Below are 26995 nucleotides of genomic sequence, written 5' to 3' on the forward strand. Positions count from 1 at the left end.
AATGCACTCAAGATACAAAATCCGGCCTGGATTTTCACAATAAAATCTTGAAATGTTCAGTAGATTTTCCAAAGTTAATTTTGTAATTGTATAATTTTACATAGTGATTCAAAGAAATGCTAATTAACATATTTCTGTTATTTGTGATTAACTTGTTTCTTTGCTTTTTGTCTCATAAACATAAATCCTGTCTATTCAAGTAAAATAGCGTTAATGAAATATGTATCTAAAACATTGAACAGTGAGCAACAAACTAATTATTGAGTAAATATTTAACATGTTCTTAAAAACACAACACTGTCTAATTCAGTACCATTAAAAGGTACATTTACTAAAATCCTTGTGAATACAATCAACAAAAACAGAGGAAAATAAATCAAAATTTGAACCATAAAAACGTTTTAATACAGAAAATAAAACAATGTTTAACACTTGATGCAGTTTAGACACAGTTAAAATCACTGTCTGATATTTATTTTTATTAAAAGCATATTAATTGACAAAAAAATAACTTTTTAATCGTTAAAAGACATGTGATAGGCCTTTGTAAACAAAAACATTAACATAAAAAAGTTATTTTGATATAACCTAACATAATACCTGCTTAAAATCTTCTGTCGTCAACACTGATGAGCAAAATATTTTATTTTGAATGTCGCATTAACGAAACTTCCGGTGAGTTAGCAGCTGTTGTCAGCTGACTTGACGCAGGTCACAGAGTGACCGTCCCACTTGTGTTGGCGGAATGCTCGGAGATGTGAGCCAGATCCTGCGGAGACTTTGAAACCGCGGACACTGGAGCAGAAACGGGATCATGTGAGGCATAAAGACTGTAGTGTTTGGTGGACCAGTAACATGCTTTCTTTCTTTGACTAAGAGCACACATTCACATTGTATGAAAAAACACAAACAACAGTCACGGAAAAAGTAACGATGCCTTTTGTGAATTATAAGTGGTTGCATCACAAAATAAAATCTAAAAATAAAGATATTTATTCATTTACAAAGAAAATATACTACACTATAAAGCAAATCAATATTTTTCAATTGAAATGGTCCATTAAGAGGGGAATTATTAGGATGTTAATCTGCCAATGTTAATCGGTGGCCTAAGTAGGCCTAAGTAAGTAAGTAAGTAAGTAAGTAATCTGCCAAAATAAAAAGGGATTTACACAAACAACATAACAACAGTTGATAATAATATGCACAATTTGTGAAATGTGGTTAATTCTGATACACAGGAAGTGTACTTTTTAAAAGAGGGACATAGCTTATTTTTAATATAAGAGGCCACTCGTCCTCTTACCCTGTGTGTGTGTGTGTGTGTGTGTGTGTGTGTGTGTGTGCACAGAGCTTTATACACTGGTAAACACATAACCACACAGGTAACACAAACATGCACTGCACTCACACACTCTTGTGTCAACACAAATGCACACATCACACAGCTGGGACACAAACATGCTGTCAGTCAGTGTAAATAACTGATTGCCTAACCTTAACCCTTACCGTAACATTAACCATCACAGCTAAGTGCCTAACCTTAACCCTGACCCTTACCCTAACCTTAACCATCTAAGTGCCTGACCTTAACCTTTACCCCTAACCCTGAAACCAGGTCTTAACCTAAGTTGAGGGCCCAGACAAAATGTCCCCACAAAGATGTTTTTTTTAATGTTATTTTGGATTTCACAAAGATATAAACATAAGTGTGCGCACACACACACACACACACACGCACACGCACACACACACACAGTTTTTAACATTATTATTTCAATGCTTTATAAACCTGTTGACATACGATATATCACTTTTTCCCCCATTTAAAAAACAACACACGAGATGTAATTCACATTGACCTGTGGAGTGATTTATAGCTAAAGAGAAGCTCCATCTTCACCAGCACTACTATGTACCGGTGTGGTGCGTTGAATGTTTTATTCACAAACTAAAAACAGAAGATTAAACAGAGTTTCAGATCATGTTTCCTCCATATTTTGAAATATTACATTTCAGGAAACATAGTTTATCTCCAGTAAAATAAGCAGTGGTGACGGTGACTAAGCGCGTTTGCTCGACTGGTTTATCTCTCAGTACAATACTGACGTTTCAGATGCTTCCGGTTTCTCTGCTGCTCAACATTTCAGGAGGAAATACAGTATTTTTAAATGTTTCATTGCTCAATAGGTGTTTGTGTGGAGATTCTCTGAAATATGCACTGCTGCAAATGAAACTATTCAAAGCATAAACTCACATTAGGTGCATTCACTTTATACTCGGAGGAAATTTTGACGATTATACTTTGTACTTTTACCTTTAGTTGAGGACAGGGTCTTTATTTGAAATGAGTTTTAAATGGTAAATGGTCTTGCCGATCACTCAAAGCTGCTGTACACAACACTTGTTGCCATTCACCATTTCACACCCATTCACTCACACATTCACAGTCTTGTATAAAGTACCTTAAAGGGAGTAAAAGTACAGACCATAATAGCAACTCTTCTTCTTCTGATTTTATTTGTTAGTAACAAGTAACAAAGAGAGTTAGAGGAAAAGTAGTGGAGTAAAAATAAAAGTTGCTAGAAATATAAACAACAAAGTACAGTACAGATAATTGTGGATTTTGTGCTTAAGTACAGTAACAAAGTATTTGTACTTTGTTACATTACTACACTGGATATTCATACAGCATTTCTATATGCAGCACGTTTTTTAAAACACATCTTTCATACTCATTCACACACGACACAGCCGGCAGGAGCCACGTGGGGTTAAGTGTCTTGCCCAAGGACACATCTGCATGTAGACTATAGTGGAGCCAGGAATCAAACCCACATCCTTTAAGATGAAAGACGACTCGCTCGACCACTGAGCCACTGTCACTGTTGATTCTTCAGCAGAAAAAAAGCACAAAAGCAACCAGAAATACGACTCTTGTGCTATTGATTTATGTATAATATTAATATCCCCGGGGACACAGGAAGTAACACTAGAACATTGCATGACCACAGTCAAGTTACATTCACAAATAAAGAGAAATGTTTGACACATGTAAAACAGAAAAATGGAAGCAAACAGAAACTTTCTAATAATCTAGTAGAAATTAACTCCAGCGTAATTTACAAATACAGGGTATTTGACAACATGATGTCACGCAGCAGTGGCTGTTCTTATTGTTCTAAAGACCTGAGGCAGAGAGAGGAAGTGAAAGGAATTTAAATTATATATCTTAACAAGAAGAAGAAGAAGAAGAAGAAGAAGAAAATTGGCTTAAGATTAATGATGACATACTCCCTGTTAACAGCCCAAACTCACGCTGAGTGTAGTCTTCAGGATTGCCTTGCTCTCTCTGACCAGAGGATGGCGCTATGGCACCTGTCAGAAGTCATTTGCTGCCTGTTTCATTGACGCGAAAAGACAAAAACCAACAGGCTGTGACAAAGTCACTTCTGGAGTTGAATGAGCATGTATATGCTGCCACACATATCTCCTAACTACACAGCACAGTGACATTTGATTCTCACCGCTGAATTAAAATAGACTATGACAGATTATGAAGAAAAACATGTGAGTCATTAGAGAATTAGTCAAGACAATCACCACAGTGATGTGTTAGTCTGCTGGCCTGACTCATAATCTTACAGTCGAATATAAGCCACCATTTATTCTCAGTTCTATAACATTTACTCTTTTTAGTCATTCACTATCGACATTTTCTTTTACTATCTATCTATCTATCTATCTATCTATCTATCTATCTATCTATCTATCTATCTATCTATCTATCTATCTATCTATCTATCTATCAAACATGTCATGTGGACTGTTTGGTATTAATGTTAAAGTTCATTGAGTGAGAGAGGGGGAAAAAAAAGAAGCTTGTCACCTGAAACGCAGCATGACTATACAGTATAAAGTCAACCAGAGAAAGACAGAGCACGACCGGAAACTTCTAGGTGTTTCCTTCAGAGTAAAAGCATGACACACAGACAACACAATAACTTACTAACTGCTTTGAATCTGAGTTTACTGTATTAAGAAAACAATGATGTAAGGATACTTATAAACTTTTTAATTCTACACAGTGACTTATTTAGGACTATTAATCACTTTAATATTAAATATAATACTTTAAACAGACCATATGTTGTGGGTGATTGTATGAAGTACATTGATGTGATGAATGATATGCAGTGATGCTCTTACACAATAGTACATATACTGTTTATATATTATAGTATATAATAGATCCTTATAGAATGAATAACATTATTCGACATGGATTGAATAGAACACAAAATTAATAAAACAATTATTATAAATAAAAATATTAGACCTTTGAATGTGATTAGAACAGCACACATCTATTGTTCTAATCTATAGTGGTTTCCTTTATTTTCTAAAAACCACATTGCAATCCAGTTTAAGAATGTGTAATTTTTTTATTTATTTTTTTTAAAAAAGGTTCAAATTATGCAGCTCTCTCACTGCCTATGAAAAAGTAACTCAGCAAATTAAAGTCGCTATGGTAAAGTCAAGTTTGAGGAAGCAGGATTTAAATCAACTTAGCAGACACTTTTGACCAATAAAATTATTTCCAGATAATAAAAAACAACATAAAAATGATTAATTATGAATGAAAACTACATTGTGGCTTAAAAATAGTCATTCGAATGAGAACCTCTATAAATTATTTTTGAGGCAGCCGTGTCTTTGACTTTTTCTTTTATTTTGAAACGTCTAACAGGAAGTGGGTGTTGAATTACGCGGGCTTAACAGGTGTCCTCGGTGCCACCGGTGGAGCAGGGCAGCGCAGCAGTGCGCAGAGCGCAGAGCATGTAGCCAAAACCACACGAGAGTGAGCAGCTGGAGTTTCTCTGCCTCTTCAGGAGAACACACTCTTTATTTTCCCCTCACAGTTTTCACGGTGTGTGTGTGTGAGAGAGAGTGTGTGTGTTAGTGTGTGTTAGTGTGTGTTTGTGTGAGTCTCACCCCACTCTGACCGCAGCTCAATGACAAGCAGGAGTGAGACTCACTGATACTTGATCATCACGGGGCCACGAGCGATGGAGAGCAAAGGATTACTCCGCTGTAAGATCGTGGTGGTCGGGGACACGCAGTGTGGCAAGACGGCTCTCCTCCATGTTTTTGCCAAAGACTCGTATCCAGAGGTGAGAGACTGTCATTTCATCCAAGATAAATAAATAACTAAATAAATGGATAAATAAAAAAATAAAAAAAGGAAATAAAGAGACGGAGTGTAATGTACGCACACGTGAGTGACGACTGCAGCGCAAAGTGCGCGCGGAGTCTCCGGGAAAAAAAAAGTCTCCGTCTTCACTGACATTTACAGCAACTTATGGCAAAACACTTTAATGACACATAACTGCCGTCATATTTGATTTATTTATTTATATGGATTTCCTCTTTATTATCATATGATTATTTGACCAAATTGCACAATGTGATAAGACTTCTACTTTATTTATCGCACTATTATCATGATTGTGATTATGATTGTTAGTATTATTATTATTATTGTTATTATTATTATTATTGTTATTATTATTATTGTTTTTATTATTATTATTCTCTGTGGTGTCTGTCACAAAGTGCGCTAAATATCTCATCTCGGTTGATGTTGCCTCCCGGAGCTGCCAGGTTATTTCAGCACAGTTTGACCACAAACAAACAAACAATCAATTAATCAATTAATCAATCAACCAATCAATCAATCAATCAATCAATCAACCAACCAAACAAACAAACAAACAAACAATGAGCCGAACTGTATGAGGTTTGTGTAGATTATAGAAGATGTATATATATATATATATTATATATACATACATACATACTGTATGTATGCCTGTATTATATGTATGTCACATACATATATCATGAAGATTTTGATGGATAAATATTGAAATATTGATTACAGGACTGTCACTGTTGTTTATTAGAGCAATCAAAGCTCATAAGAGAAGAGGTTCTTACATGGTTTTAGCCACGAAAACAACACAAGACACAGCATTATTTAAAATCTCCAGGAAGAATGACATCATTTTTAATATTCGAAATGAATATGTTCAAGCCTGCGAACGTGATGTTGTTCAAAGAACGGCTGGTTGTGGAATTACATGTGTCTAGAGAACAATTTCCATCAACTCTGCGTTGTTTTTACCACTAATTATGCTGATGTCACCATGTAATGAGTTGGCATACATGCTTATTTTATTGGGGAAAAAAATGTTTCTATTTAAAAAGAATTATCTAGAGGATATCGAAATCAGAGCTCATTGACCTATAAATCTGTGAATCTGGACACGATTCAAAGCTCAGGAATGACACGCACACACACTTTCACACACGTTCTAACCCTAAAACCCAGTCTTACCAAGTTTTTCGGTCCTCACAAAGACACCCATACAAGAACACATTCACATACACACACACACACTTTTTAATCATTTTAATACTTATATTTGGGACTCTGGAGGACCTACCAGTCCCCAAAGTGTGGAAAAAGAATACTCAGTCCTTTTTTCGTGGTCCCCCTTAGTGTAAGTATAGGCGATAAAACACTCGATGTTGAATTCCCTGCAATTCACCGCAAATGTTACCGCTCACCAGTAAGTTTACTTGGAGAGCTCCACCTTAGCTCCACCTTGTCCCTATAAAATGCGAGAGTGCAGGCGAGGGAGGAAGAGCGGTATTATGTCAACGCGGAGGGACAAGTGTGCTGTTGGTGGCTGCACAGTGGAGCACAGTGTTTTACACTAATGTTCAGCCTCAGAGGATTTTATATAACCTTTTTATGCCTAACCCTGTAACCTCAACCTAACCACACAATATTATATAGCAAATATTAGCCTTAAACTTAAGTAGTAGTGTCTCATTAGGACCAGGTTTTGGTCTCCATGAGGACAGCCGGTCCTGACAAGGTCAGTGTTTATGCCAGAAATTGTCCCTAATTAGGTAACATATACAAGAAAACACACACACACACACACGTACAATCCTCATCACAGCAAAAAACGCCTGTTTTTCTCAACAGTTTAAAAGCGTGTGCGTTATTTTAGCCTCTGTGTCATTTCAGAATTATGTTCCCACCGTGTTTGAGAACTACACAGCCAGCTTCGAGATCAACAAGCAGAGGATCGAGCTCAACATGTGGGACACGTCAGGTGAGACGCATGTGTGTGTGTGTGCGTGCGTGTGCGTGTGTGTGTGTGTGGGGCAAGGTTATCATGCCAATGTAATGAGAGGTGAGCTGCATCACGTTGACTCCTCACAAGAACATCACTGAGTCAAAAACACAACACCCGGCACATCATTTCCAATATTCCTAACATTAGATACCTGACACAGGTACACAGCTCTGACACACGCCTGTGTTTCTGCACACGCCTGTGTTTCTGCACACGTCTGTATTCACGCTGCCCTTATGTAATTCCCCCGCCGTCAGTCAACACCTTTAGAGTCCATGTGACGGCGAGTTTGTTTTAAGCAAGTGTTCTGGTATTTTATCAGCCCTGCGAGGAGAACAAGTCATTTTGTTCTAAGTACCTGTCACGGAATAATCAACCTTTCAAGAGGAACATCAGGTTTTTCCAAGTGCCGCTGTTTGAAGTAAACTACTGATGCTGGCTGAGAACCAGTCTGATACGCGGAGAGTCACAACACAAAAGAAAAACAGATTTTACAGAAGGATCAATCACAGACAATGAAACTTGTTTGTACAGCGGTTTAAGCCTATGATATCTTAAGAATGTGTTTTATCTCATCGTTGGAAAAGTAAAGTTTATAAACTGCTCACTCGTCTACACCAAAGTCCACAGAAAAAAACCCTGGTGTTTTTAGCTTATGGTGTCACAGGAGAGAGACTCTGGTCTACTGCTTAATCTTTTTGGTAAATTTGTGTCACTTTGGTTAATCTGAAAACACAAAGGACAACAAAGGATTTCACACATTCAGTTTTGAACTCACTGATGGACGCAGCGGTCCCATGATGTAAAATCACTGTTTTTCTCTATGGACTTTGGTGCTTTAAGTGAAACAAACTTCAGTTTCCTGTCAGAAAATAATGTCTAATAAGTGACTAAAATCCGTTCTTCCTTGTGTCTCAGCAGTATTTACATTTAAACGTTGTCTCTGTTATGGCTGTGTTAATGTGGTACAAACATGCTCATATGAGAGCTGATTTCCTAATGTTCTTTTATAGACTCACACAGTCATAATTTATGTTTCTATAATGAAAACAAGTGTGTGAGGCTCCGACAGCTGTGTCCTTTCAGCCTCCAGCGCTGAGGCAACTTTCTCCCTTTGTTCACCTTTAGGCCATTTTTCACATTTCACTTCCACCACCGTAACAACACCCAAAAACCAGCTCTCACACGAGCACAGAGTGGCTTTAATGCACAGCGTTCCATTAGCCTCCACCCATGCAGTCAGACAGTCAGACAGACAGACCGACAGACCAGCTGGACGAGCTGAGGATTAAGAGCTGCTGCTGGTGTTGCCTGTTGGTCTGCACTGGGTGAGGCTGCTCCACTGTGTTTGTACAACACCCATTTAAAATTACCTGTTATGTGTCACACACACACACACACACACAGGTTCATACAGTGTCCTCTTAAGGACACAGCATTGACTCCCATTCATTTGGACAGCTTGAAAAAATTTTATATATATATATATATATATCCCTAACTTTAACCATAACCAGTTCATGTCTAACCAAAACCATAACTTAACCACAATTCAAATCTAAGCCCTAAACTTATCCAGTCAAATTGGGTTCTGCCTCACTAGGACCTGGTTTTGACTACTAGTCCTGACAAGGTCAGTGTTTATGCTAAAGGTTGTTTTTATGTCTTAATGAGGACACATGATAGACATTTCCTAGCCCCTTACCTTAGTCTTCACCATCACAACTAAGTGCCTAATCCTAACCCTTAACCTAACCCAAACCTAAACCCAATTCTAACCCTAACCCCCTAAGACAAAATGTTCCTATAAACACGCACGTGCACATGACATAACGGATTCCCTAGTCCCTTACCCTAACCTTAACCATTACAACTAAGTGCCTAACTCTAACTTTAACCCTTACCCTAACCCTAACATAAACCCAATTCTAATCTTAACCCTAAAACCTGGTCCTAACCCCCACAAAGGCCTTTGAAGATGTGAGGACAGAACAAAATGTCCTCACTTTGCCAAGATGTCACAAAGAACACACTCATTCACACACTCACACACACACACACACCCTTAAATCATTGGAAAAATGGGTTAAGAATTTACTCCGCCACATGTGTCATTCATAAGCTTAATATGTCATATTAATGGCATGTCATTGTAACTCAGATGTGGAACCGTGGACAAAGTGGTGTGAACCTTTATAAATACTTTTGAAGGGTGTCATTAAAAACAAGTCTCACTGAAACCTTCTCTGTGTTAACATGTAACAAACATTCACTTTTGTTCACAACTACTGTATATACTATACTGTGTGTACAATCTTTTTTTTGTTATCTTCATGTTTATTGCGTCAAACTCAAAGAGGGAGCACAAATAACTCTGGATAGCCCAAATACAAAACTTATTTTATTTAATATAATGAATTCATTGTCAAACAGGGAATTCATATTTCAAAAAAAGGCCCTGACTGCCTGCGAGTCAAGAGATATCTGTGTGATAAATGAATCACAACTTCATTTAAATGCACGTGTTGTTTGATAAAACGAAGTTAAAGGCTGGGAACAAATATCCTTCCTGACTCCAGTCTTTGGAAAAGATCAGTGTAAATCACCAGCATGCATTCCTAGTGATTTATTTCAACGTGCCACACGGGCGCGTCTGCATTTTTCCAGTTATTTCAGAACCGCATGATTTAAACTCACACATATATTGTTTATCACCCAAAAAACAAAAACAACGAAACGAAAGGTGAGGTGAATTCACCGCGTGAGTAATTCTATGATTTTTTTACAATCACACTGTGAGTCGTGCACCGCCGTGACAACCAGACGTTTGAAAGATTTAACTGGAGACAGGTGATCCATATTTGACTTGTGCTGACTTCTTCCCGCTCTCCGCCTCAGCTGCTGAGAGCAGACGCGTACGTTTGCCTCGCAGTCTTCCTGCCAGCTATTCCCGGTGCGTCTCAGGAGACAGGTGCACACTTGCACCAACAACAGCTTTTAATCCATTTTCCTCTACTACCTGCTTTTTTATACTAATGACTCAGACAGGAGGAGGGGGGGAGGGATTACACCTGGTCCTGGTTAATGTCTGGTCTCACCTACCATTTGTTGTTTCTTATGCAAACACAGTCGTTATTATTATGTTTTGTCAGAACGTCGATACGTCTGCTGGTGCGTGCGTGTATTCACAGACATGTGCAGGCATGTGTAAGAGACAGTTGGGCAAATGTCTGCAAGCGTTCTGTGTATATGGCATGCCTGTGTGTGTGTGTGTGTGTGTGTGTGTGTGTGTGCAGTTTTTGCACTGGAGCCAAAAGCACTGTGCATGAAGTGAAGCAGCAGGACTGAGGGCAGTGACCGAAACTCAGACATCAAACAAGCATTACGAGGAAATCTGTTGTGTCTTTATTGCCAAGTATCAGAACAGAGTTCGAAATGACTGCAGCGACAATCATAAAAACTGCTTTCCAGCTTATTATTATATAATAAAACCAATTCAAATGCAAACTCATTTGAAAACATAAGAAGTAATCTATTAGGGATGAGCTGTATCCACGCTGATACCCAGTATCAGTGTCGTTTCCTGGGATCGTAGGGTGTTTTGGGTGCTTACCACTGAATTGGATATCTGTGAGAGAATAAGCGCGGTTAATGAATCGTAAAAAATATGTAAATACTTCACGAAGCACAAGCTGGAGATGTGCATCGCCACACAGTCGTCACGTCAGCTGTGACTGCACTGAGATATAAAGAAAATATAGATATATAAAGATATATAAACTGTTACTGAATTATGTAGGATATTTAGGAGTGGAAAGTAAAATAACAAAGTACAGTATGTTTCCATGTATGAAAAACATATTTGACATAATGGCATATTAGTATAAAACATAAATGAACTTATTTTATATAAGCATACACACACACTATGTACTATGTGACTCTATAGGTGATATACAGTATATGGTAATATCACTCTTCTTATAGGGACATTCATGTCATATCTTACATTTTCATATGGCTTGGTGGTATATACATCAGCACAAATGTCTTATCAACAGCTTGGTTTAACCCTTTATCACCTAAGCCCTAAAATGCTGCATAAAAGGGCCAGAAAATGTCCTTAGAGTAAAGTGCTTTTGTCCATTTTTCCCAGAGAAATGTCAATATCTGGCATTTATTTACAATTTACTGCAGGTTAAAATGGTGAATTAACAATTTAAAATGAAGAAAAACTAAACGTTTTATTTGGAAAAGACACTGTAGTTGTACATGAACACCAGATTTTGCATGTGTTAAATTTGAAATTTGAACAGTATAAAACATATTTGAAATAATATTTGTTTGAGTTTGTGTCTCAATGGCCAAAAAATGGAAACTATGTACAGGCGTTTTTCCAACTGTTCAGAAACTGTTGGAATTTTTCCGATAGCACAAACCGTCGCGTAATTACGGTAACGCAAAGTGCCGTCGTGTCGTCTTCAATACGCTTGGTGTCAAAAACGGTCAAATCCAGTATCGGACTGATATCGCTATTGTAGATATTTGTGATATTTGTGATATCTGTATCGATATCAGACACAAAAAAGGTGCTATGGAGTCGCATTTGTGTAACTGCAGCAAAGATAAGTTTAGTTCAAGAGCAGAAAAAAAAACAAACCCACAGACCTGGCAACCCTGATGTACAGACCCACAGAGAGGAGTGAGCGTTGGGTGAAGTGCCAGGATGATCTTTACGGAAACAAACAGGGGATTTAATTAATCAGGCACTTGCTGTGTGACCAAACACTTGCCCCCTGTCTCCTTCATTCTTCATCTCCCCGCACCACCCACTGCCTCCTCAGCCTCCTGCCTCCTTCCCTCACATCCCAACATGCTCATCCTCAGACTCCCCGCCTCGTAGGTTAAACTCTCGCCCTAGTTTCTCTCTCTGCCTTCCAAGCTAAATCCCTCCCTTTTCTCTTTTGTACAAATCTCTGTTTCCCCTCATTCTTCTCTCAATCCCTCTGCTGTCTGCATCTCTTTCCTGTTCTGTCTCTCACGCGACCGCCGTGGCACAGAGTGAGCGCTGAGATCAGAGCGATGTGAGTCAAGGCGGGATTAAAAAATTCCTTCTTGGACTTTGGAAACGGCAGTTTGACACATCAGCCTCTGTCAACGTTCACTGAGAAGCTGTTCTCGGTGCAATGACGCTTTTATCGCAACACTTCATAGAGGAGTGGTTCAATGCACTCTGTGGACGCGTATGCTCCCTGGAAACAAAGGAAAGACTCATGTTAAGTCTGTGACATCTTAAAGGTCTAGTGTGTAACATTCAGGAGGGTTTAGCAGCATAACTCATTTGGTAGTTGGAGCATTAGAATAAACATTTCATATGTACTTTTCTCACTTTGAATAGCAAACTTACTGTGCAAATTCATCCAAAGAGCTCCGCCCATAATAATAATGATAATCCTGATGCATAAACCACTTGTTGTTCAAGTTGTGCAAGTGTTTACATTCTCCCTGGTATGTAAAGACCGCTGTAGTTCCCTGATGCACTTATGGAAGGGGAGGAGTCAGTCTGCTCCCTGAGATGTCACTATTCCCACTGGTCAATAACTTTGTTTAATCCCCTGTTTAAACTGTTTTTCTTTCTGTGACATTGTTTTATACGCGACACAAACACACAAACTAATGACGAGCAAAACAGTTCGGCATTGTCCGGTTTGATTCTTGTGTCGTGCATCGCACTCATGACTCTTCCAGTGACGACAGTGGCCGGCAGTCACATTTTAGTATCAGCTCTGCTCGCTTGGAAACTCATCAGAGCAGGTACTAAAAAAGTCGAGCCGAGTCTCGCTAGAACAGTATCGTGGAAAATTGCCAACTGCGTGTAGACCAGCTTCCTGCTGCTGCTGCATGAGACCGAAGAGCACGATTAGACACCGCGCCTCACCTGTGCCAATCAGTCCTCTGGCTGCGTGAGTGGGCGAGAGGTCATGGGTATTTCTTTGGCTATTATAATATTTTGCTGTGCAAACAACACAGGGCGCCTCACAAGTGGACGCCGCAGCTTTAACACAGGGCTCAGTTTGCCCCCGATGAAATCAAAAGATTTCCCAGACAGTGTTTTGTTTTTTGTTTTTAATTTCCTTATCACAGTTTTCATATTGTACTACATATTTGAAACCAAAAGCCCATTTAGAATCATGGCAATCTCGCTCATAACAACTTTTTCCTTTGCTGCAATATGTTACAGTCATTTCCTGTGCACTGACCCTGTGATGTCATCCACTCTGGGTAATTGTTGTTGATGAAATCACCATAAACCAAACACGCGACTGCCATCGTTAACGGTTATGATTGCACAACATTGGCGGGGTTAAGAGTTGTTGCTCAGACTCATGGCCTTCACAGTGAGCCTCATATTTTCATTTCTCCGGTGCTCTTTTCTTAATGTGTTCTCCTCTGCTCTCTTTAATTCCATCTATTCTTTCTCATGTCCATTCTGGCTGCCAACCTCTCACCAGTCCATTTCTCTCAAGGTCAAGAGTCCCACTGTATTGGGACAGTGCCCTCTCAGCACTCTTGCTCTTGATTAGCTTACCCTGCGGTTTTTTTCTTTGTCTCTCTCTCTCTCCCTGCCTTTTATGTCTCTCCCTCACTTCTCACTCAATCTTTTTCTCATTTCTTCTGAAAAATCCCAGCACTCCTCTCCCCCTCAGTGCACCTTGGCAGCTCAGATATACTACAGCACAAATGGCTCACTCTAATCTCCCTTAAAGTGATAGTTCAGGTTTTATGAAGTGTGGCTGTATGAGATACTGACACATCGGCCACAATCAGCCTGAGACACGGAGGCACGCGCTCACTAGAGACGCGGATGCCAGCAGGGACAAAACCGATTTCAGCCACTTAACACAAGGCTCACTGAGTAAAGTCTACACCTGATTAAGTCGGTAATATCTTAAGATTGCCGCTCTATCTCGCGTTGGACAGCCTGAAGACAAACTGAAGTGTGTGTCGTGTTGTAAACCGCTCACTTCCCCGCACCAAAGTCCATAGAGAAAATCGGTGATTGCTGCCCTGTTTAGTATGTTGGCATGTGCTCTTTTGTATCTTCACTGTTTTGAAATCCTTTGTTCAGATTTACATAAATGACACAAACGTACCAAAGAAGGTCAGCAGTAGACAAGGCGCTCATGTGTCCCTGCGAGCTAAAAATGCTTGTTTTCTCCATGGACTTTGGTGCAGAGTAAGGGTTCTCTCTTGGCCCGTCGCTCTACCAACATATCCAAAAAACTGATCTCCGTGCAGCGCGCGTCAGGCGTTTGTGGACGCCTACATGACACTGGCTCTGTCAGGTCTCTTATCTCACCGGCGTGATTTTATTTTTTTCTACTATTGATTGCTCTCCGTGGCTGCGCTGAGTCAGAGCCTGCTTTTCACAGAACCACAAGCATCTGCGCCGAGTAATTATCAACCAATTTGCCAGCGTGAGGCTCCAAAACGTCGGCGCCTGAATAAATATACAGACACCAGGGGTGACCTTTACATTGACGCTTACTTAATCACCTGGAGCTAATTATAAATATGCTCTGACTGATTGCCCTTCTTTTAAGCAGCCAAGCTAATTCACACCATTCAGTGTATAAAGAGGTGGCGTTACAAGCATTTGAGTGCAAAGTACATGACATCATAAACGGACGGAGTGCATTTGTAAAGTACAGTCATTATAGAATAGAATAGAATAGAACTTTTGCCATCAGGTAAAGCTGTAGCTAACGATTATTTTCACAATTAATCGAGTAATTGTTTGTTCCATAAGATATCAGAAAACGTTAAAAAAATGTTGATCAGTGTTTGTCAAACCGGGAAGTGATGATTCTTTTGTCCACAAACCAAATTGATTCACTTTTGATGATTTCTTTGTTCTATGGAGGAAAGAAATTAAGAAAATATTCACATTTAAGAAGCTAAAACAATTAGAACAATCTTGATCGATTATCAAAATAGTTGACGGTTAATTGATGACTAATCGAATAATTGTTTCAGCTCTACCTTCAGCGGCTCAGCAACACAAAACCACAGAAGGAGACGCACGCAGAAAGTCATAAAAACAACACCGTTAAAATAAAATAAGAGGTAGTCATAAAAACACGAGACAGAAATAAAAACAATAGTAAAAGACACGGGAAAGAGAGAGAGAAAATAATAAAACTGACATGGACAGGGTTTAATTACATTAAAAAAACCTCTTCTTTACTGCAGCTGTGGATTAAAAGCGTATAGTGGTCACTTTGTGAAGTTAAGAATACATATTGCACCTGGAAAGAAGGATTTTTTTTTCTATCCATTTTTAGTTGCCAGGGGAACTTTGTAATACCTCCCAGAGCTGTATGAGGGACGGGAGATACATTTTTTTGTCCCGTTAAAAGAATCGAGACAAAGATTTCAGTAGAAGATTATTTCTAATGGGGCTCACATGTAGGTGGGTGTAATTAATATTTTGTTTATAGTTTTCAGTGATAGTTAATAGAAGCTGAACATGCGTATAATATATATACATTCAGAATATACAAAAAAAGAATAATTATATTGTTATATGAGTCTGGATATGCAAACACTGGGCAGTAATAGCGTATCCATAGGATGTGTTTTTCATGTGAGCTTAACGCCACGATATGTCAGCGCTGTAATTTTACCGTAGCGTGTTCACCAATTAGTGGAATAAAAACTGTTATTGTTTGTAAAAAATAATAAAAAAGGGAAAGTTAATTATGCCGTCTTTCTGCAGCACAAATCCACATTAAAACTTTAGTCATATAGCAAGTAATTAGACTGACTAATTAGCAACTTCTAAGACACATAACAGGCTTTGAAGTTTCATTTCCACTTATCTTTGTTGCGCTCATTAAGAACCAGTTGCTGTGTAAGGAAATTAAGTTTTGGTTTTTTATTTCCCTCCGTGGCTGGCTGACGACGGTAAAGCAGGTTCCTGCCTGCAGGACACCACTGCCACAAAAAGACAGACAGACAGACAGACAGACAGAGTCTTCCTAAACACGCAGGCTTGTGAATGCGGCCCAACCTGCAGCATCGCGCTGAACTCCGTTCACTGGCATCTGGCCTGATTTCTCTCTAACTCAACTTCCTTCAGGGTGCGACGAGACAGTGAGAATATGTCCCGACATGTTTTTGGAACACGCACACTCACTGTGACACGCACTGCTTTTCTTGCCACACACTGGGCAGACATTGCTTGCACTGTTTTCCCTTTGATGACCCTGTTATAACCCTTCCTCCATCCATCCATCCATCCATCCGTCCGAGTTCACCGGAGTCTGTGGCTGAGATTGCCTTAAAAATACATCATTCATTTATGAGCGTCTGTGTTTGTGGATGCTGGCTTCATGACAGATAAAAGCATCTTGGTGCAGGGATCGTGTGCATCTGTATCAATGTGTGTGTGTGTGTGTGTGTGTGTGAGTAAGTGCTCTGGCAGAAAAATATAAATAGATATTAGAGAGACAAAGGGATATAGCGTCAAAGCTGGGGTTGAAGTGCTCCGAGGAGAAAGTGTGCTGACTAAGTGAGGAGTAAATGAGTGTCAGTAGGCTTTCATGGCGCGAGCCTGCGCTCCAGTCAGTCTCTACGCTCATCCTCTTCGGCTCGTGCAGCCCATTAGACGACCAAGGGTGCATTGAAAATCAATGGTCCAGATGCGCCTCCATCCTCGCACCCAAGGGACAGCGCGGCCTGTCTCTTAGCTGCTGCCGCATGTGGAGCTCAGCTGAGCCGTCTGTCCAGAAGAGACACAAAGTCTGGATGTGCCGTACATGCACAGACGAGGCAACAGCCAACGTTCAGATGAGAGGCACGAGCAAAATGCAGACTTGTTTACTTGAAATTAAAATTCAGGTCCAGCAATTACTGGTGCCTAAGAATTTTCAACTCATTTAGCAATTACAGCTCCGCCAGAAAGTCAGAGAGTGACTTAAGCTTTCTGCTTTTATTTTCCAAAAAAAGTGGTTTCAGAGGTCTTTTTTTTAATTTAAATTCTTGGTGTTTGCTTGTTAATTTGATTTCAGATTTTTTTGCATTCAATAAGAAGCCAAACCAGAGCTCAACTCATACATAAAAACATTAGATATATGCAATAGAGACACAGTCACACACTTTTGTCTATTATTATTCTTCCTGCTAAATTGATTAATTATTGTAGATTTTAATGCTAAAGGCAGTGCCCTAATAAATCCTCCTGCTACATCCCACAATTATTTTACCCATATGGCTTTTGTTTTAGATACATAAACAGCTAGATGTTATATACATATATAAAGAACATTCATAGATTATAGTCTTGAAGTCTGGCATTTAGTGACCACTCGAAGCAGTTGAAGTGGGCCTGACCAGCAGAGAGTGGAGATTGATAGTGTAGATCACAAAAATGTCGGCCATGACTTTATTTGTGCTAATTTTGAATTCAAATATGCACTCAAATGTATTACATTGTCAAATCTTTGCATTTTGTGTGTTTTAAGTGTGGTCAGAGGTGTTCCAAGACACCCCAGGCAGGGTCTTGTGGGGCCCACCTTTAAATTAGACACCCCAAAATCACCCCATAGCTCATAAATGTGCCGTATTCATTATTAGTTTAGACAGTTAAGCTGTTGTTGGGGTTTAGTTTAAGGAAGTTCTCAAATATGTTCTGTGGTATAAAGCTGTTTTTCAACATAAAGGGTTAGGGTTAGGGTTTACCTCTGCAGGCTGTGGTGAGCAGGCTTCAGGCACGGGTTGAACTGCCCTGTCAAATTGTCCTGCTATGCCTCCAAATTAGAAAAAAACTATCACGACACAGCTTTACATACACAGTACAATGCACATAATTGCTTACGGTCCTAAAGGGCACTTGTACAGTACACCAGTAATGACACTTTTAGTGTGGCAGATTAGCTACCAGTTAAATCTCTTAATGCTCCCCAATCAATGCAGCCCAGCACTGGGCCTGATTTAATTATGCCACTTTACTTTGTCCAGTTTAATTGTGCTGGAGTGCGCGCCACTCGCTCCATTGCTCAGAAGTCCATATTCTGTTGCAGTTATTTATACAGAAATCATTTCTTCTCTGTATTTTCCCCCTCCATTCATAAATATTGTGCTCGACTGCCAAGAATGCAGATACAGTAAAAAGTGATGTGTTTTCCTCCGCATTTACATTCTGGAGTTGTCCCTCCCCCCCGCTGGTAAATATTTTATTACACTTTAAATAATTCAAACGCAGAAAAATACATTTAAAAGTAAAACATCAGTGACATTAGATAGCCCAAGCATTGTCATAACAGGGGTTTCATGCTCCAACACGTAGACGATTACATTTGGAAAAATACTCTCCGAACCACTACGCGACGAGACGATAAAGAAAGCAGTTAAAAGTGGAATAGAGAAATCGCCTGTATGACAAAAGACATGCAGGCGATGACAAAAAAAACCTTCTCCAGTTCAAGCTTTTACGATAAAAAGATAAAAACTGACCATTTATCAGACCCAGTTTTGTGACAAGGTAATTATATTTTGTGGTGTAGTTTAGACACAAAAACACACCACAAAAAAGTGGCTCTCAACCGTCCACTTAAGTCTCCCTCTATCCCCTTATCTATAATGCAGGATATGGCTTTGACCACATTATTCAACCCCCAACACATGAGCTGTCACTGAGAGAACACGACTGGTTACAGCTGTGGTGACACTAATTCTACCAAACACTGTTATTTTGTGATTTTCCTCTTTTTAAACACACGGTGTGTTTATTTTTTTCCCCCCTCCGCTTTTGTTTTGATAGATATTTTATCACAATGCTGAGGGTTTACTGGTCCCAGACTGACCTTGGGGTGAGGTCACCATGGGAACCAGATCAATAACGGACAGCTCGGAAAATCTACCGAATTGATAAATGATTGATTGTGCAACAGAATTCAGACTGAGCAGTTTTAAGTCATTCGTTGCCGTCATGTTTCAAATGTCACGCTTTGAAGTCTGAACACTGTCACCCATTCACACGCATTCACACATTCATTATCCACCACACATCTATCATATTTGCACTGCTTTGTTTTCTAAAAACGGAAAAACTGACCCATTGTACTTTTTAAATAAAGCAAACAACCTATTTGGTAACACTTTATATTATAGTAACATTAAACGCCTTTACATTAAAAGCAGCGCCGCTGGTGTAGTGGTATCATGCAAGATTCCCATTCTTGCAACCCGGGTTCGATTCCCGGGCGGCGCACAATTCTTTTGGGGCAGCCCGGGGCCAAGTGGAAAGGGAACTTGACTTGTAAATCCCCACCCGGCCAAAAAGGGCTGGGTTACCCCTGAGCAAGGTACCTAACCCCCAATGCTCCCCGGGCGCTACTCAGTGTGGCAGCCCACTGCTCCTAATTCTAGGATGGGTCAAAATGCAGAGGAATACTTTCCCTAAGGGGATTAATAAAAACTAACTAACTTTATTGTCATTACAGGACATACAATAATGCTAAGGGTATGGTAATATTTTTTAAAAAGGAGGAAATATAATGGAAATGCAATCATAATTCCAGTAATAGTGTGGTAATAAGGAGATATTATGTTATTTCCAAAGTAATATCCAGGTAATAGCTTGATAATGACAATTACCACATGCTATATTGGTGTTATACCTTCACATGAAAAAGTGATAATAACAGTATTATGAAATTGTACTTCCACCTCTCATTTATTTCCACTGGTATCCGATTATTAAAGAAATAAGACGATATTATTCCCATAATATTACTTCCCTATTACAATCATACTTGTACCATCTGGTTGCGTTACTGTTACGTTAAGTGTTTGTGTGTAAAAACACATGTAGATTATATAACTGCATCTTATACGTATTTTCCTGTGTTTGCCTTTGGAGCCTCCGCTCAGCTGGTGGAGTGTTGTTGCAGCAGGACGTGAGTGTTTGAGTGTTTTGATCACAAGGGTTCATTCCTTCATTCATTCATTCATTCATTCATTCATTCCCTGCAAAGATTTGAGTCACAGTCATGCAACTCTACAGCATATCAAATCACAACAGGAGGCGGGAGGCTTCATGTGAAGGGGAGATGCCCAGATGCCAGTCGCTTCCCTCCATCATTAATTTTAAGGGATCCTGCAGGATTACTGCTGCAGCAACTGTGCCCACTGAGTTAGAACTGAACTGTGCCAGGACATCACAGAGACGTTTTTCTTGTCTTTTTTTTCTTTTTTTTACAGAAATACAGTCTGGTACTCTGTGAGTAATCCCTCAATGTACGACAAACTTTGGTCAGACTTACGAAATCAGAGTGAAGCAATGTGCGGAATTCTTAAAGAACATCATGTGAAGCTTCACTTGGGAACACGAAGATCATGAAGAAACAATCATTTTACAGACAAACCGTATATATGCGTACAGATAGATAGATAGACTGAATGATTAGCTGCACACAGGCTGCTTTCTCCTCTTCTTGTTTAGACAGTTGTATTGTCCCCACATTTCACTCAGCAGCTGAGCGGTGCTAATGTTTCATCTCAGTCAGTGGCATTATTTATGGGTTCAGGTGGCGGATGCAAAATACATTAATCAGCGGCATTAAACTGTTCTGCCGATCCCGCTCTGGATGAATTTCAGGAAGTCACAGCGGCATGAAAGTGGTAAAAAAGAAAGAAAAAAAAGGCACTATTTCTTCAGAAGGGCATAATCGGGACAAAGAGGATTTTAATATTAATGGGCATTGCTGAGCAGTGATGGAGGTTGGCAGACAAAAAATGCCAAAGGAGAGGATTAATAAAGATTTTCTGTTTAAACATCTCAAGGTGTGTGTGCGCGTGTGTGTGTGTGTCATCTGAATCAGCACTGTGGGAGAGATGACGTGGAGTCTCACAGCTCAACTAACTAAAAATATGTTCCATAATACAACAGTAGATGTTTAATAAGAAGATATCGCTAGAGAGATATCTTCTTCTGCTAGAGATCTAAGATCTCTATAGATCTACAGAGATATCTATAAGGGATATATATATATATGTATATATATATGTACATATATATATATATATATATATATATATATATATATATATATATATATATATATATATATATATATATATATACATATACATACATATATATAGGTCGTGAAGAAAACACGAGGGATTAGAGACTTAAAGACTAGAGATTAGAGACTCCATGTGTTTTCCTTTAACTAGGCAATTTGTGTGTGAATTAAGACGGGGCTGCAAAGATTTATTGAATGTTCAATAATTCAGTCATTAAAGTTCTGGGAGTTTTCAGCTTCTAAAATGTGAATATTTTCTGGTTTTCGTTGCTTCATATAAAACAAAAATAATTAAAACTGATTCATTTTGAACATCAGAGCACATGTTCTCGCTTCCCGGGCTCTCGACTGTTTCTTTTATTTATTCATTTATTTATTTTTAATTTGGCATCTGTGCAGAGCAACACCTGGAACAACACTTAGGCCCTTTTAGTTTTTCTTTTAATTGCGTGCTTCAGAATCAAAGGTCTAGTTATAGTTTTATTTTGGTAGAAATCTAAGATGCAATAATTATAATTGTTTTTATATGTAAGTAATACAATCACCTGACTGTATGAATTGTTGTTTTTCTTAATTTAAAAGAAGACTTTTATATTCATAACATCTTTTGAGTTTTGATGCTAACTGAAGGCGCCAAAGGTTCTTCAACACACTTGGAGTAGAAGAGTGAAGGGAGTTTTATGCAGCTGCAACATGTAACGTTACACACGGTACAAAAACTCCTGAAGCACCACGTTTTTGAGCCGCAGAATTCACTTCCGTCAATGCATTTGTGAGTGCTATCTGTTTGTGTTGAGCCCTAGTCCAACCGGTCTGCTTACAGTACGTTGTGCAATGTTTCTGCTTTTTTCTTGTGTCTTGACAGAAAATGAATCACTTATAATAGTTTGAATGGAATGTAAAAAAATCTGCACCTCAGATAATGTCACTAGCAAGAAATGCAAAGTAGGAGCAGCGCTGCAGCCCCGTGGCGATTTAAAAAGATCACCCCCCCCCCGTGGATTTATATCACGTCAAAGTGTGTTGATCGTTTTGGCTTCATGTGTTGTTTTTCAGTGCGAAACCTGGCGTGACCTTTGCGCGTGTCCTCTAAGGACAAACATGCCATGCAGACACCAGTTTAAAGCGCAACACAAGTGGATCACGTCAAACTTTAAAAGGACTTAGACACTACATCCCTCTCCACTGTGTTGTTACAAACGCCGATTTTCGCACATTTTCGTCGAACATCAAAAGCATGACAACCCCATGTGGCGTCACAGCACGCCGCCGTTGTTTCCCAGACTGCTGTGCATCACAGTTTTGTGCCAACTGTTGTACAGCTGCCAGCAGAGACCCCAAAAATAAAATAAACTGCTAACAGAAAAGATGTAATTCTAGGCTATACATGATTGGTGGTACAAATGCAAACAAAAACAAGCTGTGAACATGGTAAATGACAGGATTATTGTTCTGCGGTGTGGATAAATGCGTTCAGCAGCCCAGCAGTTGCTCTTACATGAGCCCGTGTTTGTTCAGAGGGTTTTAGACAGAGACAGATGGACTGAAGTTTTTTTTTTTTGTGCTGCTCGTGGCAGCAGGAATTCTCCCTGGAGGGGCATCGCACTACAGGTCCCAGAGAGGGACAAAAAAGCTCTCAGATCAATACACATTAGCGCTGAACATGATTAGTTGACATCATGGAGTCTTGAGGATCAAAGTTGATGTATGTGTGTAGTTTTAATTGCATCTTTCTTTACATGTGATGGTTTAAATGAAGAAATATTACAAATACTAATCACTATTAAACAATGTAAGAACTTGTTTTTAGCATTAGAGGGAGTTCGGTTTTGCTTTTTTAATTCCCCACATCTGAAGTATATTTTAAACCTGCAACTGACAACTGTTTGTCACATTGTCAAAAGTGATTGTCAGAGTATAATGGTGATAGGGAACACAACACCGTCTGAGATCATATTGATCCACTGTAAGCCTCGCTTTTACCGTGTTACTCTCTTACCCTCCGGGAAGGGGATTTGGCTGAAAAACGGCAAATTGATTTACGATACAGAGGAACTGTGGTATTCGGTTTTCAAAACACTGCAGAGAGAAGCGCTGGTTTAGTCGCTGCACACACAGTGATGCTTATCGTGAGGCAACACAACACTGAGTAAAAGCACCCGTGTCTTTCACTGCGTCTTTTTTAGGACATTGACCAAACAGGAAGCATCGGGGCACACGAACGTTGTGAAATACATTTTCTGTAACGGCCTCAAATCACCTTTCCTCCCACAGTCCACAGTCCAAAAACATGCAGATTTGGGGATTAGGTGGATTGGACATTCTAAATTGACCATGATTGTGAGAAGGAATGGTTGTTTGTCTCCGTGTGGCCCGGTGATGGACTGGCAAACCATCCAGGGTGTCCTCCCCCTGTCGCTCTATGTCAGCTGAAACTGGCACAGCTCCCCCGCGACCCTCATGTGGAGGATACAGCGGTAGAAGATAGATAGATAGATAGATGGATGGATGGATGGATGGATGGATGGCCTCAAATTAAAGATCACTGTTTTCACTGTCATTCCTTCTCTTCCAGAATTAGAAAATAGGATCAGTGTCATTCTCACATCTGTGCAGTAAATATTATAAGGAGCTATTGTTATGGTTCTTTTTGTGTCTTCTATGTATATATATATATATATATATATATATATATATATATATATATATATATATATATACATATATATATATATACATATATATATATATATATATATATGACTGTAATCTGTGTTTGGGATTTCTCAGAGACTCGGTATCGTCTCATCTGCTGCAGTTTGCATTTATTTGCAGCAAGTGCCACAATAGTAACACTGATTACAGTGTGATTTTCTTTTTTTTTTAATGGTTTAAACTTGTTTCATGTCACTGCGGCATGAGTAGAGCTTCACTCAAGCTTTGGTGGTCTTGCTTCTTTTTCTCTCTCTCTATTTTTCTTCTTGCAAACATTCATTGTCAGTATGTATTTGAATAAAGCGCATAATCATGTGTGTTAACGGTCGACATTTTAATGGCAGGTGTGAACAGTTGTACTTAAGCCTTTTCCATGTTCCCCAGAATGGCAGAGGACAGATGTAAATACCAGGTTTGAACAGGGCCTTTGTTATTTTCTTACCTACAGAGAGAGAGAGAGAGTGGTTTTTTTTTTTACGTGGAATAATTTACCTGTTCTTCTGCATTCAAAACACTTCAGAGAAAAGCTTTCTCTCTGCAGTTTGATTCCAGGCAGGTGTAATGAGCAGTGGGCTTTGAGTTGTCTTGCCTCCTGCAGCCAGTATCACAAGAGCAGTGAGTTTGAACCATAACAGGAAGGAGACTTTGCCAGAAAACCGAGAAACACTAAAAGGTTTTAAAGCACCACAGAGCTGAGGGAAAGTGCAGAGTCAGGAGATTATTCTCTGCGTGAGCAACCGCTTTCACATAAAAGTAGACATGATTTGGTATTAATATGAAAATAGCGGCTTTAATCGCAGAGATGAAAGTGTGATTAATCTCGGGAAGAACATAAAGAAAGCAAATACGGCGATTTAAGCTCAGCTTCTGTATCAGAGAAGTGCTTCTTACATCCAAACAACCGCCGGAATGTCAGGATGGCTGATGATGACACAAACCAAGAGACAGCTTCATTTACAATTAGTGTTTTATTCAAAGCTGGCGACGGCAGGCATGTGTTTGTGGATCCACTGAGCAGAGGACGAGGAGGAGGAGGAGGAGAAGTGCAGAGGGACCGAAATCTCAGGAGGGTGCGATGTTTGTTTATTGTGGCAGGGAAACATAAGACTGTACAGAGGACCACTTGGCAGAGTAGTAAACAACTATAAGGCATTTCTGAGGAAAGACTAGGAACTGACTCTGTACTCTAGGGAGAAGAAATCACCCACACTTCCCAGGCACACGGCTAAATAAACAGCCTGTTTCTTTTGTTTGTGTGTTTGTGTTTATGGGCACGGAGACTAAGATGAAGCAGTCTGAAGGCAGGTGGTGTTTCTCAAAGTCAGGGCTCCTTCCTTATCCTGTAGAGTCTCATTCTACACAGACAAGGAAAGACTCTTTCTTCATTCTGGGAACACAAATGGAAAAGGACAGCAAGTGTGTGTCATTACATCATCGTGAAACGGCCTGGCAAATCATGCGTATACAAAAGGAAAATGACATATTATATCCCACAAATGTAAACGTCTGCGACATTTGCCAGAATATTTACACAATAAATATGGACCTGAATCCTCAACAGATCTTTATATTTTTTGGCACATTTATTACCACAAGGTGGCAGCAGCAACAGCAAGCAATTAGTGGACTGAAATTTACTAGGTTTCTTGAATGCATCTTCTAGCTGCTGCTCTAAGCTCTTAACGCTGTGGACCTCACCAAAGTGATTAAATTTACCACGGTCATTGAATGCATCTTGTTAAGGTGCTCCTCTTTGCTCAACACGCTGTGAGACCTGCATTACTCTCACTGGCTCTCATGTGCTGTTGTTTTTGTGAGATTTCACAAAACAAAGACATAATCTTGTCTGATGTAGAAATGTTATTTAAAATCTCGAAAAGGTTTTGCTGGAGCACCAACATTTACTGAACACTAACAAGTATATGACAAATAAACATTTGTACATTTAAAACCAACACAAGGTTTGTTTCCTTGACATATGCCTCAGTTGCAGAGAGGAATCAGCACCTCGGACAGCTCTTGCAAATCAGCTTATAAAAAGAAACATCCATGCATGAGCCTGTAGCAGCCATGTTGTCTGCATGTGTCGCTTTTAACTGGGAAAATTAGATTTCCACTTCCATTATTTCCTGCTTGAAAACATAGGAAGTAGCTTTTAAAATTGACATGGAAGCTGAATGCCGTTTCATGTTTTTATTCTTGTACTCTTGCCTTGTTGTTTTTGTTTCTCGCCTCGGGAAGTTTGGAAGGAATTGCATTATCCTGAAAAGAACTGAAGACACTCAAATTCAATACTAGTTACTAGAAAATACATGTACAACAAAAAAAAAACAAAAACAACTTTAGATTCAGTTGCAGAACCTTCAAATACTTACTCATCATTATTTTCTATTTCTGTTCAAACTGTGTAAATCCTGTCTCATGAAAGAGGCTATGAGATGTGGTTGAACACACATTTAAAAAATAAAAATAAACCTAATTTCCAAGCTCCAATAAAGGCAGGAATATGTAAACCTGTTGTACATAACTTTATCATTGCATTCAAAAACAGTGTGGATTAAGTATATCAGTTCTACACAACTCTCTCTGTGTTTCTCACGACAGTCACCTGGCGACATTAACATGGTTAGATTTTTTTGATTTTTGTGAACACACACAAGCCAGTCACCAGATGAGGGTTGTTGGGATGTGAACCAACAACCCTCATAAAATGCCTGCACTGCAACTTCACATCACATCACAACATTTTGCTTCTGCTGCGTCTGCATCTGCATCAGGACACAAAAGTTCTCTGTTCCTTCTTAATTAACATTAATAACAAAACATTTATTAGTCTGATGCTCATGTGCAGGTGGAGCCTCATGTCCAATGTGGTTTGTTACTGTACAAATGCATCATTTGTCACGTGAGTGTTCTTGCATCGTCGGCACGAGTGCTAATGATAGCAGCTGACCAAAAGACATTACTCTGCAG

General features: G+C 39.4%; 1 protein-coding gene and 1 non-coding gene across 2 annotated transcripts in view; both read left to right on the plus strand.

Annotated features, from left to right (window-relative positions):
- The first annotated feature begins 4808 nt into the window (after positions 1–4808).
- Positions 4809–26995, plus strand: part of LOC122759033 (rho-related GTP-binding protein RhoN-like) — a 33687-nt gene continuing 11500 nt past the window's right edge. Inside the window, exons 1-2 of the mRNA XM_044013503.1 lie at positions 4809–5174; positions 7103–7190. Of these exons, the coding sequence (XP_043869438.1) occupies positions 5070–5174; positions 7103–7190 (193 nt within the window). The 5' untranslated portion in view covers positions 4809–5069. The remainder of the gene's footprint in view (positions 5175–7102; positions 7191–26995) is intronic.
- On the plus strand, positions 19418–19488 carry trnag-ccc. Its single transcript has one exon. It is a non-coding gene; the product is annotated as a tRNA-Gly (tRNA).

The sequence above is a fragment of the Solea senegalensis genome, linkage group LG18 (assembly GCF_019176455.1).
Source record: "Solea senegalensis isolate Sse05_10M linkage group LG18, IFAPA_SoseM_1, whole genome shotgun sequence".
NCBI lineage: Eukaryota > Metazoa > Chordata > Actinopteri > Pleuronectiformes > Soleidae > Solea > Solea senegalensis.